This window comes from Agelaius phoeniceus, chromosome 5 (assembly GCF_051311805.1).
Source record: "Agelaius phoeniceus isolate bAgePho1 chromosome 5, bAgePho1.hap1, whole genome shotgun sequence".
Classification (NCBI taxonomy): Eukaryota; Metazoa; Chordata; class Aves; order Passeriformes; family Icteridae; genus Agelaius; species Agelaius phoeniceus.
This window is the reverse complement of record NC_135269.1, coordinates 14728089-14746020: the sequence shown is the minus strand read 5'-3', so window position 1 is coordinate 14746020 and position 17932 is coordinate 14728089. Positions and strand designations below refer to the sequence as shown.

At 42.7% G+C, this 17932-nt stretch overlaps 1 protein-coding gene across 5 annotated transcripts; it reads left to right on the top strand.

Moving 5' to 3' along the window:
• The first annotated feature begins 88 nt into the window (after positions 1–88).
• LOC129120024 (dynein axonemal intermediate chain 7) lies at positions 89–16956 on the top strand. 5 transcript variants are annotated; one of them, XM_077178357.1, is made up of 16 exons: positions 89–341; positions 824–838; positions 2796–2832; positions 3797–3888; positions 4810–4911; positions 5968–6105; positions 6853–6999; positions 8016–8119; positions 9184–9463; positions 11145–11250; positions 13541–13698; positions 14389–14533; positions 14779–14993; positions 15572–15739; positions 15918–16031; positions 16609–16956. In XM_077178357.1, exons 1-16 carry the CDS (start codon positions 339–341, stop codon positions 16882–16884), a joined length of 2100 nt encoding a protein of 699 aa, XP_077034472.1. In that variant the 5' UTR covers positions 89–338; the 3' UTR covers positions 16885–16956. The 5 variants fall into 5 exon arrangements, with proteins under 5 accessions (XP_077034472.1, XP_077034471.1, XP_054488269.2 ...); XM_077178356.1 differs by lacking the exon at positions 824–838 and having other exon boundaries at positions 919–2832; XM_054632294.2 differs by lacking the exons at positions 89–341; positions 824–838 and having other exon boundaries at positions 845–2832.
• The last annotated feature ends 976 nt before the right edge of the window (positions 16957–17932 follow it).

The window sequence follows — 17932 nt, the reverse complement described above, 5'->3', positions numbered from 1 at the left end:
GCCGCCGTGCCGCTTTACGGCAGCGCCGGCAGCGCCCGGCCCGAGCTGCGCCTGCGCCGCCGCCGCCGGGGCTGCGGGCGGGGCCTGGGGGGGGCGGGAGCCTGAGGGAGGCGGGCACCGCCGCGGGCACCGGGAGCCTGAGGGAAGCGGGCAGCGCCACAGGCACCGGGAGCCTGAGGGAGGCGGGCACCGCCACGGGCACCGGGAGCCTGAGGGACACGGGCACCGCCCCCCGCGGCGGAACCGCATCCTGAGGGACACGGGCGTCGCCACGGGCACCGCCACCCGCGGCGGGATCGCATCCTCAGGGACACGGGCACCGCCACCTGTGACACGACATGGTGGGGCGGGGAAGGGGCCTGGGTACGGGTTACATGGTGGGATGGGGAAGGATGAGGTGGTGCAGTAAAGCGGGGCGTTCTTGTGAGCTGCCCAAGTCCCGGGAGGTGGGAGAAAGGCTTTGAGGCTGAAAGAAGCACCCGAAGGCCGCGTTATCTGTGGTGTGAGCCCCGGCGAGGCCGTGGGTTGCTGCTGTGGCTGCTCCGTGTGGAACCAGCCGGGAGGCGGCTCACACTTTGTTGCCAGAATGGCTCCGTGGTAAAAAACTTCATTCCAGGAGTCATGTATTAGTGGCTAATTTTCTGCAGTATTGAAATTCTTATCATTATAGTATTTCAATATATAGTGATCACATTATAGTGATTTCAATAGATAATCACATTTAATTTTAACAGAATAATACTATTTTTCTAATTATTCCTTTCTAGCTGATACATTGTTTTCTGATGTTCCCTTTCCTTTTTTCCCCCCTCTGATCTTTTAGGCTCCGAAAAAAAAGGTAGGTAGGCAGAAACACGCTGTAGTTCACAGTTGAGTTTATTTTTTTATCCGATTTTTTGTTTTTTTTTCCTGAGGCAGCTGGCCAGGGTTAATGAATCTGAAGGGGGAAGAGGCGTCTCCAGGACACCAAGCTTTTGTGCCTTGAGCAGGGAAGCCAAATGTTCCTGCAGCGCTGCTGAGAGGGAGCATGGCCAGCGCAGCCACTGCTTGTTTGGCTTGGCAACGGGTGTCCAGGCAGAGAGGAGAGGCGGTGTCCTGGCTCTGTCCCAGCCATGAGGTGGCAGCAGAACCAGGGCAGTGACTGTCCCCTGTGCTGGGCTCTGGCGGGGCCGCGTTTCGAGTGCTGTGTCCAGTTCTGGGCCCCTCACTGCACGATGGAGGGGCTGGAGCGTGTGGAGAGAAGGGAAGGGGGCTGGGCAAGGGGATGGAGCACCAGGTACAGCTGGGGGGTGGCGGCTGAGCCTGGAGAAAAAGACGCTCTGGAGGGACCTTCTGGCTCTGCACAACTCCCTGACAGGATTGGGCAGCCCGGGGAAATCAGGCTCTGCTCCCAGGGAACAAGGGACAGGAGGCGAGGAACGGCCTCAAGCTGTGCCAGGGGAGGGTCAGGTTGGAAATCAGCAGGAATTTCATCACGGAAGGTTTGTCAAGCATTGGAAGGGGCTGCCCAGGGAAGTTTGGAATCCCCATCCCTGGAGGTGTCCAAGGAAGGCCTGGACATGGCACTCAGTACTCTGGGCTGGGGGACAAGGTGGGGATTGGGCACAGCTTGGACTCGATGATCTTGGAGGTCTTTTCCACCCTGAATGCTTCTGGGATTCTGTTGTTTGAGCCATAAGCTAGACACAGAACAAGGAGGGTGAAGGGACAACAGGCAGAAGTCCATGGGAAACTGAGTTGCATAAATTGGTCCTGTGGGTTATTCTTACTTCAGTGATAATGAATTTATCTACCCCTCCCCAGCTGTGCATCTCACTCTTCTCAGTGCTCTGTTAAGTCATAGGAATGTGAAAAGAAATTGACTGAAACTTGATTTCAAGTAATTGAAACAAGCAGGTTTTCCATTTTCAGTTTATTTATTTATTTATCAAAATGAAAAGAACAAATTCTTCCCTGAAATCCTAACGGGTAGAAGTGTGAATTTTACTGACATTATTTTGGGATAATTTCGCAAATGAATGCTTTGGTACCAAATGTGGTAAGATGCACTCAGACTCTGGTGGCACTTAATTGTCACCACTGTATTTGTCCCAGCTTCATGGCAATCTCTGTACTCAAAGTTGCATTTATACATATATTTATGCCAATGTGTTTATTGCCATGCCAAGTAGTGTGAGGTGAACAAGTAGTTATTTGTATCTGAATGTGTGATAGTTGAAATCAAAGTGTGAAATAAGTGTGTGTGAAGAAGGAACAGTGGTCAGATACTTTCTGAGAACCTCAAATTTAAAATATCATTACTCTAGGATATGCTGGAGGTGAACAGTGAACTGTCTGGAGTGAGATTTCATAACAGAAAAGAGAACTCTTTGCTATTTTGTCTTGTGAATTAGATGATTCTAAATGCCAGGCTTGTCCCAAAATACATTTTCCAATATTTCCTAAAATGTTTGAAGTTGTAGCATCTACTTTTTTAGCAGATCTGCCTGCTACTCAATTTCTACATTAAACCAAAGGATTTTAATACTCATGTTGTGGCTGTGTTTGGGGATGTCTAGCATAGAAAAATACATTAATTTTAAGACCTTATCATAAAAAAGAGAAGAATTTAGTTCAGTATGTGCATTACTATTCTGGGGCCTTCATTGGCTGTCTAGGGAGTCTGAAATCTTAACTGAGGGATCACATTGGAAGGGCAAAGTTATAGAGTTGTAGAACTGCCAAAGAGTATTAAAATAATACTGATATTTGTTTTCTTCTCCCTTATTGCAAACATGAAATTCAATGGTAAAAAGGGAAAATCAAAGAAAGCAAAGGAAGCGAAGCTGAGAGGTAATGTGCACTTCATTTTGAGGGAATGTGATGGACAAATTGTTAATTTTAAATAAAGGGGCAAAAGGTGATGTCCTGAACTAGATGTGAATTGCTGGCTCTGTTTCACAAATGGAAATGTTCTTCCCTCTTTCCTGGTGTGGGCCAAACTCTCTGTTCCTTGATGCTGCACCTCACTTCCCTATCAGAGCAATACTCTCTTCTCTAGTTATTCCTACTGCAATTAGGAAGTTGGGAAGAATTAACTTGCCATTAATCCATCCTGGTGGGGGCTTGGGCATGCTGTGACTGCCAGGAAGGGAGTGCTAATCACTGGTGAGCTTTTATGGTGAGAGTGGGAGCTCAGGTGGGCACAGGCAGATTTGGGAACTGCTGCTGCTCTTGCTTCAGTGCAGCACACGCTTGACACGATTTACTTGGAGGTGATGACATCAAGTCACTGTTTGGGAACATCTGGATGGCACACAGGCTGTGCCATTTTAGGCTGAAGGCTTAGAGGTTGAACCAGTTCTAGTTTTCACATCCTCTCTAATTTTCTAGTCCCTATGGCAGCAAAGAGAAGCAAGAACTGTGGAGTAACAGATCCTGAAGTGGATTTCAATGAACAAACAGCTGTAAAATTGAAATTGTAGGAAACCAGTGGTTGTAGGAAAGAAGACAACAAATTTAGGATTAAAGCACTGAGTTTCACTCAAGACTTTGGATTGAGAACCTGTGTCCATTGAAGCTGTAGATGGAGGGAGCACTCACAGACTGATGAGGCAGTGCCAGAGACAGTGTGCTTTAGTAGTATTCAAATTTATTTGGATCAATCTTCATATGGGAGATTTCTGTGCAGTGAAAGATAAACATTTATGTTGCTCATTTTATAGTGGTTTTATCATTACAACTGGTAACCAAATAATCTCTTAGATTTTATTTAGGAAAGCATAGTTATGCCCTTGATCTCTTTCCCAATCCTCAGCTGAAGCCCTATTACGAGCTCAACAAGAAGAAGAAGAAAGACTTGAAAGGGAGAGACTGTATCGAGAGCACTTGGAAAAGCTTGAGGCAAAGGTTAGTCTTTTACTCAATGAAAAAATCTAATCCTATTTCTAAACTTGAGACAAGGCCTGTAAAACATCAGTGATTTATAGGAATTCATTTCCTTATGCACTTATTGTTGGGAACAATATTTTCCAGTTTTGATAAATTTAAATACATTACCTTTTGTCATATGTGTTTCTAAAGTTCAGTTAAATGCCTTTTTTTTATTTCCCATTTCCACTGTGCTTTCAATTGAATATATTTTTCATATTCCCTATGAGGATATTTGGTACAAATTCCTAATTGGTTCCCTGTTCAGGCAGATACAGTGCTTTGTATTTGTGTATATATATATATGTGTGTGTGTGTGTGTATTAGACTATGTATATTTATTTTTCTGAACAATCCAGCATTCAGAACAAAAACTGATCGATGATAGATAACTATTTTTGTGTTTTAAAAGAAAAAAAAAAAAGATTTACAACAAACTAATTTTTTTTAAAGAATCACTCTTGTCTACTCCTCTTGTACTTCACAGAATATTTTTTTCCTCCTAGGGAGAAGATGACCTTAAAATAACAGAAACTAAAAGGGAAAAAATAAAACAGTCTTACATGTTTTTTCCAAATTATCCTTACATATTTTAGCAGCTCCCATTAGGGCTGGCTCCAGGATGCTGATATGGAAACTGTTGAAGTGAGAGGTTGCAATCATATGTCACATTATGTTTATCATATGACTCAGCAGCTACTGTGATGACAATAACATATTTCAAACTACTGCAGTCTTCTCAATTGGATGTTTCATAAAAAAAGCAAGTTTTCAGTGTTTGGATTTGTTTAAATAATAACTCATTCAAATATCCCCAAATTGTTTCTTCTATGTAAAATAATTGTAAGAAATAAGCCAAATATTTAGCTGCTCTGTTTGATATATGTATTTTTTTATCAGTATCAAGGAGAGAGGGAGTCTGAACTAGCCCAACATAATTCACTGGAACAGAAGTTTCTTTCTGCACAGCAGTGGAAAAGGGATTACAGAGAACAAGCCAAGGTAAGCTTTCTTGCCAAAATCTGCCCAGAGGTTTGGCAAGGAAGAGACTTCAGGAGCTTCCAGTTCTTGAATGTATGTGTGTGCTATGACAGCATTTTGAATTCCATCTCAAATCAGATGTCTTACTACTGAAAATTGACCAGTCTTCTATACAGGAGTTTCCAGTGCACTCAGCACTCCCCTATTGTTGCTTTGTTTGAAGTCAGTGGGAATGCTGGTGGAAGTGGTTGAAAATGCAATCCTCTAAGTGCTTTTGCTTTAAAAGATACATTTTCCTTTGCAATGCAATTTTCAGTAACATGGGGTTGTTAATCTTCACAGCAAACGGGGGGCAATCTTTTCTTAATATCCTATTCTATGGATGAAAAATATTCCATTATGGGTGATAAATTGATCCCATGAGCCAATGTTAGGCTTATGTTTGGCATTAAGTGGGTTTAGTCTGCCACTGATTTTTTCTTTCCACCTCTATAGGAATGACCAAGAATTGATTTGAAAATAAAGTTATTTTTAAAAAGCCCTAATCTAGGATTTCACATTCCTACCAGAGGTTTCTGCAACAGGATAATTGATGCTGGTAAGGGAGAGGAAATCTCCTTCAGAGGCAGAGAAAGGAGGAGTAAATTTGTTGCAGTAGAGGCTCCTAATCAACTTTATTGCCAATGTAGGAATTTTCAGTTTTCTTGGCAGAATCTGAGACCCACCTGCCTCTTCCACCTGCACCTTCCTCGTTTCTGTTCTCAGTCATTTTATTCTTCCAGCCCCTCCCTTATGGCAGGTACTGAATTCATTGCTTTTGTGGAGCAGAGCAGAACCCACTGATAAATAGGTATAAACAAGTGTGAGGTGGGCTGAAGCATCTTAACACATTAATATCAAAGTAAACCTTTTTTTCCTGGCATAGGGATAATAAACCAAGTGGTGTTAGAATCCTGTTTAGATGCAGGTGTGAATTTGTCACTATAACGTATTTGTCTTTCAGAATCCTCCTTTTTGTTGTAATAGCAGTGTGCAGCACTAAGTGCAGTATCCACTTTTCTCTGAACTCTCCTGCAGTGGGAGCACTACCTGAGCTGTGATGGGACTCCTGACCCCACTGTACCTCAGGAAATCAACACTTTCATGAGCCTGTGGCGTGATGACCAAGATCAGGATGTCCAGCTTGTGATGGAGAAGGAGGAAGTGGTGCTGCATGTAAGTGTTTAAATGGTGTATTTCAGTTTAAGTTTAACATATCCTTAACAGCCCTCTCTAACTCTATTTTCCCATTTTTCATGGCCAAATGAGTGAAAGACCTTCAACACCTAGAAGTTTTTCTTCAATTTTTCTATTTTTCCTAAATTAGAGATCTATTGTTAACCCTGAAGAAGATGTGTATTGACTTTCAATATGCATTTAAGGGACTTTTGCTGTGTTTCTTACACTGAGGTCTAGCATTCCAACACCCATACTCCCTTCCATTTTAAACCAGAGCATACAAGCTCATGTCAGATATAAATGCTTTGGTGGGCAAAAACCTCATTTTGTAACATTGAGCCAGTAAAATGTCATGTAAGAGCAAAAGTTCCCAGAATTGATTTTTACCAACAGAAGTAACCAGCCATTGATAGCTTGTGAAGCAATTTTTAGCAGTCTGTGCCTGCTCTGTAAATTCAGGATCTTAGTTTCATTTATTCTGACTTTATGTTGTTTTTCAGAAAGTTAAATCAAGCCTTCTGGAAAATGGGGGGGGAAGTTGCATGTGTAATACAGGTTTCATTGGGTTGGTTTGATTCTGAGTTGGATTTCTTATCTGTCTATATAAAAAAAAAAGGTTATTTTTCTGACCAAAATCTGTTTAGATGCAAAGGAAGTAGGTATGCCTCATTTTTTATGACAGAACACACAATATGTTAAGGATGGTGTCACAACAGATACTTCTCCCATGTAAATGTTTTCTAGTTGGTTGAGAAGTTGGAGTTTCTTCTGTTGGAGGCAGCACCAGGAGAGATCACAGACGAACAACGAGACCAGTACCAGGAAGTTATTCTGCAATTGCAGGATCTGCTTCACCAGAAATACAATGATGCTACCCAGAACCTGCTCAAAGTGAGTGAGGTTTACTGCTCCAAAGGTGTGATTTGCACACATAAGTTAACACCAAGTGTCCTTCAATGATGCTTGGCTCTGTTTGGTCCTAAACTGCCACAGAGATGAGTCTGTGAGTTTCAAATCATGTTTATAGCACTCACCAGACTTTAATTACTCAAAACTCCTGAAAATCTGAACTTTACAGTGGGAAATCTCAAGAATAAACTACTGGAAAATTTTGTGAGACTTGGGGATGATGATAACAAGAGGTGCTGTATGAAATTTGTTGACTGTACCAAAAAATTGTAGATGTGAAAAGCAACTCCTAAGGTTGCCTTGTACGCATTTTTTTAATACAAGTTCATGTAATTAAAATATTTTTGAAACTAAGATCTTGGGAAAGGTGAAGAGTACTCAAACTAGAAAATGAAATTGTGCTGGAGAGTCAGTTTTCTGAGCTGCATGTGTAGGTAGTGACCTTGCTATTTCAAGAATATTAATCATATATATAAAGTATGTTTAGCAAAGGAATATTAGTAAAATAGTGAACCAGTTGTATGTGCACAGTCAAAACCCCCTGCAAATTAAGAAATGTTGAATTCTTGTTTCCTGAATTTAGGATTAAGCTCCCAACAGAATTAGTATTTCACAAGTTTGATGCTGCCTAAATGATAAAATAATCTGTACAGTGCATCTGGGGTAGGAGTCCATTATTGCTCAGTAAATCCTTTTTTTTGTTTATTTTTTATAATTTATCCTGAGAATTAGGGAAATAATGGAAGAACCCATATTTGGCAGTACTTGGCTCCCAGAATTTATGAAGTCAGAGAAAAAAAAAGCAATGTAGTTAAAATTTTAAGCAACAGATTTGAGTTTGTAACTGTTGTGCTTTAATATATAAATACAACACAGCTGGGCTTGGTCTGGTACCTTTTCATTCTTACATGTATTTTTTTTATTATTTATTTGAGCAAATGTAGGTAAATCAATGTGAAATAAATAACATATGATTTAATTGGCTTTTTTCTTTGTAGATAGCTAGTATGTATGAAGATTCTGAAACTGGGAATATGCACACAGTCCTAAAGGATAAAAATGTTACTTTCTGTATTTGGGCCAATCTGAAGAAGAAAGCAAGGTACAGTACACTGAAATTATTAATTTGAAATGAGGCCTGGCTTTGTTGAGTAAACACTAAGAATCAATTTCTCATAATCTTTTTTTTGTTGTTGAATAGCATCCATTCTGCAGACTCTCAGTGCTGGCTGCTGCTAAGGAGTGGTTTAGAGATATATAAATTTCTTTCTTAAAATGCAGCAGCAGAACCCTGTCACTGCCAGAACAAATTTGGAAGAAAAACAGTAAAGCTCATGCAGAGAATTGAAATTCCTCTGGAAGCAGTGTTTCTTGCTGATGCATTTAATATTTTCTAAGTTGTTCCAGTTGCTTGCAAAGCAGGGAATGATACTTTGTGCTCAGTTAGAGAAAATATTTTAGAGCCTGGGATGCACTATCATTTCTGAATCTAAATCTTGTGGTTTTATTGGATTACCATATAAATGGCACATTGCCAAAATGAGATTTTTGAGCAGACTTCCTACTCCCACTCCATAAATGTAAGGAATAAGTTATTAAAAGGACTTTAGCTTGACTAAGGACCTGTTGCTGTGAGTTTTGTTAAGGTAAGTAGAAGGGTGGGTGCTGAGCAGTGTCAGACTGACCTGCAGGAAGAACCCATATGGGTTAAGGGTTAAAGCCTTGTGGGCAGCAGAGAGATGCACTTAGAATATTCAACCAACAATAAAAAGCTAAGTGTTGCTTTACTGGAAGATTTTTAGAACTTGTGACTAGCTTATCTTATTCAAAAGTAAGTATTCTTTGAATTATTTTGAAAGCTGCTAAGAGTGATGTAACCCAGCTGTGCAGGGATTTTTCCCAATAAATTAGTCAGTTGTACCAGAAATGTAGTTTCTAGAAGAGCTGTCATCTGATCCTGCCTCATTGCCATCCTGTCAAGACTTATTTTTGAGACTTCTGATCCCTTTGATGCAGTTGTGGCTTTGCTGGAGGGTCTCACAGACAGCTGCCAGCACCAGCACTGTGCCATCCCACAGCATTTCTCAGACACTCAATTGTGAGGAAGCACCAAAGGAAGTGCTGCCATCTCACCAGGCCCTGTTGCTGTGTCCCTGCCCTTGCCAGGTTCAAGGACCACGTGTTCCAGGGGGCAGGGCACGCCTTTGAGCTGCCCATGTCCCTGGCCCTGAGCAGCGTGGCCGTTCGCCTGCTGCACACCCACTACGACCACGTGTCTCCCCTGTGGCTGCAGTGCCAGGGGCTGCCGAGGCAGGGGGCCTCAGCCACCCTGGGGTCAGCTGAGCAGCCAGAGGACACTGGGCAAGGACCAGGAGAAGAGGAGGAGAAAGGCAGGGAAGAACCCAGTGTGCCTGCTGCAGAAGAAACGGGTTCTAAGGGCAGAAAGGTGGGTAAAAACCTCTTGTAAACTTCAGGCTCAGTCACAGTGTCCTGTGCAGGACAGCCATATCCTTAAATGTTTTATAGGAAAAGACAGCTTGTGTCAACAGTGTCATAGATCTTCTCAAGGGAATGCAAAGATGGGAAGTTTGGGCAGGCTGTGCAATTGGCATTTGGTTTAAGAGAAGGATGGAGCGTGAAGTGCCATTGCAAGATATTTCTATAAATCTCTGGCATAAATACAGATTAATGGATTCTGCTTCTGCAAAACTGGCAGTCCCACAAAATCTCAGCAGGAATCCAATTTTAGGGAAATTTGCAGCATGCAGACTAAGATTCAGAGTTCAGCAGGTGTTGGCTGAAGTGCCTGGCTGTTCCATGTCTGTGTGCTGACCCTTTGCTGAGAGAGCCTTTTCAAATATGATTTCTGGCTGCCTGTCCTCTTCCTCAGCTCTCTTCCATGGAATATCTTGGCTTTAGGTGTGATGGAGGTTGCTTGGTTTTGTGTTGTCCATACTTCATTTGGGGTTTTTACTCTGTGTATTTATCTGTGACTTTCAGATAAATGCTCTGTGTTCTCACCTGAAATTATGCAGAAATAACTGACAAAACATCAAGTTTTAGGTCTTCTTACTATTTTTGGAGCAATTTCATGGGATAATACGAGTGGAAAGGGACCCACAAGGATCCTTGAGTCCAACTCTTAAGTGAATGAACTCTGGGATCCATACAGGGATCAAACAGGGGTTGAACCTCTGTCCATGATCATGGCTTTTCTCCTTTTCAGTCCCCAACACCTTTGTAATGAATCAGTGCTTGAAATCCTGCTTCTCTTGGTTCCTTTTTTCTTTTTTTATATGACAAATCTTATCTTTTGGCACTTTTCACCTACATTACTCAGATTTTCTTTAAGCTGCTTCATTTTATTCCCTCTCTTTTTCTTTCCCAGGTCTTGGTGCTCTTTCTCTCAATCCATTTTGTGGATTTTCCTTTTCCCTCTGAAGGCTCCACTTCTCTCAGCTTCTGTCCTCTCACCTCCTGTCCTGTTTGAGGAGATGTGTGTTCTCTGCAATGCTGGCAGGCACAGAGGGTGCTGTGCCTCCAGAGGAGTGTGCTGTGGCATGGATGAATCCCTGTCTGCACTGGATATTTGTCTGGAAATCCAGGGGAGGTACCTTGAGCTCCCCCACATTGCTGGGTGTAAATACAGTGAAATACAGTGTGAAAGGGAATAAATCTCCTGGGCCAGCCACAGGCCAAAGCTGCAGATGGGGTTCTGGCACAGTTTCACTGTTGGTTTGGATTCAGCCTCGACATGCATTTTACTTTGTGCCACTCTGCTGACTGTAAAATCATCAAAAAGCACAAGTTTTGAGTGCACACTCTGCTGAAAAAGTGTTGGGTGCTTGTTTGGTACTCAGGGAGCTCAAGATGGAATTTGCTGTGGAAATGAAGTAATTACTTTGTCTCTATCTCTAAATCCAGTTCCAAACCAGAGAGTATCTTTAATCAAAATAGTTTTGATAGCCAGATAGAAATTATTTCTCTTAAAACCTTGACCCTGTAGCAAGATTGGTACAAATGTTTGTGTATCCCTTCTCCTTGGGCCTCCTTGAAGGAGGTGATACCTTCTTCTTCATTGTGTTTGTCTCTGACTAATGGAAAAATGTCTCTTGCTTTTTCTCTAGGAGAGTTCTGCCTCACTGAAAGGGACCAGCAATAACACAGATGATATAAAACAGACACAGGAGGAAACTGAGAAGAATTCAGAAATTTTGGATGCATCATCACAAGGTATTTGGTTATTTTTTATGTGCAGCACTACAAAAGTATTTAGGCTAGGTATTTTATGTGTTAAAAATTCCCTGTGAGTGTGGTGAGGCCCTGGCACAGCTTCCCCAGAGCAGCTGTGGCTGCCTCATCCCTGGAAGTGTCCAAGGCCAGGCTGGATGGGGCTTGGAGCAACCTGGGATAGTGGAAGGTGCCCAGGGGGGTGGAACTGGACTTGAAGGTCCTTCCCAACCCAGGCCATTCCATGATCCATGGAAACACTGCAGTATCTCCATGTGTATGGAGCAAAGCTTATAAATACAGGGATGTTTTGATATCACTTGGGTTTTGTTGACATTTCTATTAATGATTGTTAAATCATGAGGGGAGATAACAGGACAGATAGGAAAATGGAGTTTGTCCCCACACTTATTTTATTTATTATTTATGCTTATGTACATGTTTATAATGTTTCTGTAGATATGTATATTATTGTACATACATTTATGGGTGAGACACACAATCTTCATGAATCTGCCAGGCTCTGGGGAGATTTACTTCCTCAGAAAATGATGATTCCAATGCTTATCATGGTAGGCATTGGTGTAGTGTGGGATGGTACTGAGTATTACCTAAATGGGTGCTTCAAGTGAGAGGGCCTAATTCTAGGAAATAAAACTGTTTGTCTGTCCCACATAAGTTACAAATTTCTTCAGTGTTGTGGCATTGTCCTTTGGTTTAACAAGAATGAGTTTTCTTGTGGTACTGACTTAAATAAAACAACTGCAAACAATTATTAGCATAATTTAGCTCCACTTTACAGCCTTTTTCTTCTGGTAAAAAAACAAACCCCACCCACAACACTTTGGACGGAGCACAGTCCAGAGAACCAGTTGTCAGACTAGACCCTAAAAGCAAGGTTTTCAAAAGAACATAAAGGTCTTGGGCCTCATGTGGAGGAATTTGTATTTTATTTCTGTCAGGCTTTGAAAGCCCCTACCACAGTATTAGATGAAGTGGATGTGCACAGATGTGCACAATTATACCTGAGTGTTTTCCAGCTTTTTCATCTGTTTTAATAAGGAAAGAAGGAAAAAACCCTTTTTTCTGGCACGCTCATGGTTTGTAAAGTCTTTCAATCACGTTTGAGAAGAGCAGTGAGAGGATGCTCAGTTACCTTAAGTTCAAAACAACGAGCCAGGTAAATGAGGGTTAAAAACCAAAAATGCAACAACAGAACAGTGACAGTTTCTCTGGATTTACCCTTATTGTGCCTCTGTTAAGGAGATAAGTTACCTTGCGACAATAAATAGTCTCTTTGGAAGATACTTATATATTTTTGTGTTATAATTTTAAAAAACAAGTTAAAGTGTAAGCTACCACTGTAAAATGCACTGAAATGTTTTTTGCTACTTGGTAAGTTTGTTGTTCAGAATAACTGTAAAAGATGGTGTGTGATACAGTAGAGTAAAACCTCTGCAGAATGTAACTAAATCTGACATTAAATTAACACCATTTTCACTTTTTTTTTTTTTTTTAAGCTTGAAGACATTTTATAGAAAGCATTCTCATTTTTTGATATGGTCTTATTCTCTCAGAGCAAGTTTCATAACAATTAGAGTAGCTCTTTTTACAGTATTGAACACCTTTTTCTTGATTCCTGTCAACAACTCCTCTCCTCCATGTGATGTTTTATGTGGGCTGGTTTGCTCTTTTAAAGAAAATATTTATGGCCATTTTTTCCACAGTGTTTCTGCCTTTTACTAACATTTCCCAACTAATTAAATGTTAAGTTCATACATTTGTGATACATACGTAATTATGCATAGGAAAAAAAAAGGAATTACCTTTGTTATCTGAAAATTGTGTTTCATGTTAAATCCTCTTGCTCTTCCTAATTACTATGTCTTTCACCTTCAGCACATGACTGCTTAGTGCCTTATTTTTATATATCTCTTTATTTGCTTCATTTCTTTTCATATCAATAGAATCTTCCTAAACCTGTCCAGAATCTATGGTATTATTGTGCTTGTGAAATTCTTCTGTGGGTAACGATGGACTCATTCTGTCAGTAAAACCTTATTCCCACGGAAAGCATTTGGAACTCCAAATCCAAAAGCTCAGCCCCAGTCCCGAGTGTTTCCATTGCCCGGCTCGCTGCTGTCCCCGGTTCCAGCGATGCCGAGCAGCGCCAGCAGATGGGGCCGGAGCGCTGCAGAGCGAGGCACTCCCGGCGCTGAGCGAGCCTCGGCGCAGGGCGATGCCGGTGAGGTTGAGCCCCCGCTGAACTCCTGCTGTCCGCTGCACTTTCCAGAGGAGGAGGCCCTGCCGCAGGAGGAGCCGGGAGGCAGAGAAGAGGCGCCTCAGGTTGTGGATTTGGAGCAGCTGGTGCCCGTGGGGGGCGTGTTCCACATCTCTGCCCTGCAGCTGCCACCCCAGGCCCAGGACGCCGGGGACTGGACCATGGTGGAGGTGAGGGAGGACAGGGAGCAGCCCTGGTGGCCCTGAGGAGCTGCTCCTGAGGTTTGTCACTGCTGTCACATGCACTGCACGCGAGTTCCTGACAGCAAACTGACCAGGCAAGGTTTACAAATCATCAGTTTTTCACGTGTGAAAGGTGGAAGCACAGTGGTACCAAAAACCACTGCTGGTTCAGCTCCAGGCTCTGCAGGCTGGTTGAGGACTGTGGGCACTGGGTTCTGGTTTCCTCTAGCACTGCCCTACCCCACAGAGGGCACTGAAGCTGGAAACCTTTAATAAGCAAAATTCCCAAAAAGCCAAACCCAGAGAGCAGGACTGTGGGCAGGGGAAGAGGCCCAGGATGTTCATTCCCAGCCCCTGCGGCCTCCCCTTCCCTCTGGCACTGTGGGGACAGTGGGATTACAGCTGCCTTTGCCTCCCCTGCTCCCAGGCTGGGCTCTGTGAGGAATGGCTGTGCCCCCTGGGCCCTGCCCTGAGGGTGCCTGCAGCAGCACAGGAAGGGCCCAAGGCTTCCTGGTAGCTGCTCTTCTCCTGCCTCCAAAGCTGAGCTTGGAAAGGTGCAGTATTAGCAAACCATTTTAGATGGGTGTTAAAAAGCTTTGCAGTATTAGATGAACTCAAAGAAAAAAACCTGCATTTTCTGATAAACCCCTTATCTGTCCTTTTCCTCTCTTGCCAAAGCTGCTGGATGTTGGATTGGAGGTGTATCCATATTCCCCAGGAAAGGCTGAAGATGGCACACAGGAAGCAGTACAGATAACCCTGAGGCTCCCTGATAATGTGATTTATTTTAAAGTGCCTGTGGTAGCCCGATGGGATCCTGCAGGTCTGAACTTAAGGCATAAATTTATTTCAAATTTGAATAGTGGAATTTATACCTGAGTTGGACTCTTGTTACAATCCAGCTGTAAAGATAAGGGCCAGTTTTGAGCCCAGAAATAGTTTGGGGATTTGAATGTTAATTGATTTGGGGATTTTACATTTTCTTTTTATACTACTTCTTTGGTTTGTTTTACTTCAGCATTACTGCCAGAAGCCTTCCATGTACATCTTTCCATCCTCTTTGTCCAGGCCAATGGTGGAGAACTGATGGCATCAGCAAGATAACCTATGAAGCAGAAGAAAAGAGCATCACCTTTAGCATGGGTGACTTTTATACAGTAGCCCTTCTCCAGGATGCTCACCTGAACCTGCCCTATCAGGCCTGGGAATTGCACCCTACTGGTGTGGATGAAGGACTCTTCACAGTTACTGCAGTCTTTGCAACCATTCAGATACAAATTAAGGTACTGTCAGTAATTTTTTAATCAAACAGTTGCAGATAAAAAGCCCCATAATTATTGTCCCTGATTAAGAATTTGGGAGGCTTCCACAAGAGTAATTTGAATCTCTCTTCCTTTCCAAGCACTGCACTGGTTATTTAATTTCAGTTATTTACTATGAGAAATAGTACATTTCACATAGCAGAAATGTGCATTTGCTCTGGAAAGTTTCAGTCAGTGCTTTGCTGCTGGTTTTGCCTTGCTGCATTCAAGCCTGTCCCACCTGTTAGAGAGCTGAAAAGTGTTCCCCTCTCCTCCCAGCTCTACCAAGAGAAATACAGGGAGTTCTAGCAGCCCACTACTCATGCTCCTTGTTTCTTCCCAAAGTTCAAGCTACTCATGATTACCCATCTGTTCATTGGTGTATAAATCAGTACACCAGTGTAATTTCTGATTCCTACACAAGGCTGGCTGAAAGGTCATGACCCAGAGTAGCAGATGATGTGGGTACTACCCAGCATAGCAAAAATATCAATATTTGAAGCCTAAACCAGAAAGGAGCTTCCATGACCATAAGTTGCTTTCACTGGTTTGTACAACAGGATAATCAGTGTATGTTGTCTTCAGTAGTGGTGGAAGAGGAGGAGGTGCTTTCCCACATCACAGGGAAATGGATGAGTCCTCTTGCCCTCAGAGCAGCTTTGAAAAGAGCTGGAGTGAACATTTTCCCAGCAGAGTACTCTCCCAAGCATGTCCCTGTGCCCAGGAAGGTGAGTGACAGAGGAGGTCCTGGTGGCTTTTCCCTGTTTTTCCCTCAGGTCACCCTTTGCTGCCCTGGGAGCTGCTGTGCTGCCAGCAGAGGCAGGGCTGAGTAAAGCAGGCTCTGGCACTGCTGCAGCACAGGGAGATGGAGAGATGTGTTTGTCTGATTTGTATCGTGCCCTGCAGGCTGCCCTGGCAGAAGGGAAGGCCTATGGACAGATGGCTCTGCTCTCAGCTGCTTTTGCTTTTGCTCACAGCAAGTGGAATGGAGAAGCAGGGCCAGAGCAAGTTGTGTTCAAGGTTTGTGGAGTCCCAGACTTCCAGGGCAGGCTGGCACTGACCCCATCCCCAGTTAGAAACAATTAACTCACCGTGGTGGCTTCAGCCCCTGCCTCAGTTCAGTGTCACAGGCTGCACCTGAGAGCTCTCAGGGGACACAAGGCTCAGCAACAAAGACACTTGCTAAGGCAAATGGAACTGAAAAGTCCCCAAGGGAGGCTTTAGCCAGAGCTGGGGTGACAGAGCTTCATGCTCTCCAGAGGCCCCTTGAAAATCAGCTATCTGCTCTGCCAGCTTTTTAAAGAACAGCTGGGACTTTCTTCCTGCCTGGAGGGTTTCTCTTGCTCCCTGCTGCAAAGCAGGCAATGAGCAACCTCTCTGTTGGTTTGTCTCCACCTGTGAACTAAAACACACGGTTAAAACTTCTCCCAGCCAGCCAAACACTCCCATGTGTGGCTGGAGAAAGGCAGCACAGCCCACTGTGAGAGCTGCAGTGGCTGTCTCACTCTCAGGTTAAATGCATGGGACACACAAATATTGGAATTTGTGCTCTGACAATGGCACAGGCTTCACCTCAGTGCCTTTCTTCCTGCAATAGGTGAGTGAACATCTCACGGCAGGTTCTGCCAAAGGCAACCACTGGTCTCTGCTGATGTTCGATGGTGAGAAAGTGCAACACCTCAAGCTCACTGAAACCAGTGAAGCTTTTTCAGAAGAGCTGGAAGAAGAGTCTGAATTTCACTCCACACTCTACCATATGGTCAAGGATTCTGCCAGCAATGAAGCCATGGATAAAGTGGAAAGAGCTGGCTGCCTGTTCATTGATTCTGTGTATCAGCTGCTCCTCGCTACCAGAGTCTTAGCATACTCTTAGATACTACTGCATGCTTTCCTTCAAAACTTTATTATCAAAAGCTTTCAATAAAGTTACATTTCAAGTCTTAAATCCTTTTCTATTCAAAACACTGAAACAGGTTCTGAAATGCAAACATTTTATCTTTGTTCAAGCAAAATAAATTCTTTATTCAGTTGTGGCCAGACCACAAGAAGAACTGCAACAACACACAACTGGTGACCAATGCCAAGTCTTCCTTACAAGTTTGTCACAAAAACATATATATATATATATATATATAGTATTTTTCCATCTAGGACTGGTTTGCAACAATGCATAAAACCAGGACACATTTACTGCAGTGTAGCTGATGTCACAAATTGTTACAAATGAGGAACCATAAGAGGGGGGACAGAACTACACCTCTTAACCCTTCCCTGCCCTAATTGAAGTATCTGCATCCATCCTCAGATGTCTGAATATGCAGCCCAGACACTGGAGGAGCATCTCTTCTGCAAGTTTGGATGTTGTTTGTGTATCACAACCCCAAAAAGTTGATCTTAATCACTGATTATTTGTAATAATTTTATGTGTAGAGTCAAATGAAGAATGCTTTGAAAGCCAAAAACTGCTACCTGTAATTAGGGAAAACCAAAGCATGCCCTAAGCACTACACTTTTTCTGTTACATTACCAAAATCATCTCTATAGGATGGGGAAAGGATGTAGGAAAGCAAATCTTTTATTGCAAAGCTGTACCATTAGGCAGAACAAATGCTCATCTTTGAACTCTCTTAAAAAATAAAGGCAATTTTTTGATGAATAAATTTAATCAATAAATCTAAACCCAACAACCATAAGAACAGATTATCAGAAGTGGGAATTAGATAAGAGGCAGGTAGAAATGAAATCCTAAATACAGCTACACTGTTAACTGTATTTAACACAGTATCTCAGTTCAGAAGTTTATTTTTTACCCCAACTAAAGTGTTTTGATTTCTAAATCACTACAGCAATTTAATAAGAAAGCAAGTTTAACTATCTGAAACTAAAGGCTGATTTTACCAGACCACTGTATAGACAAAATA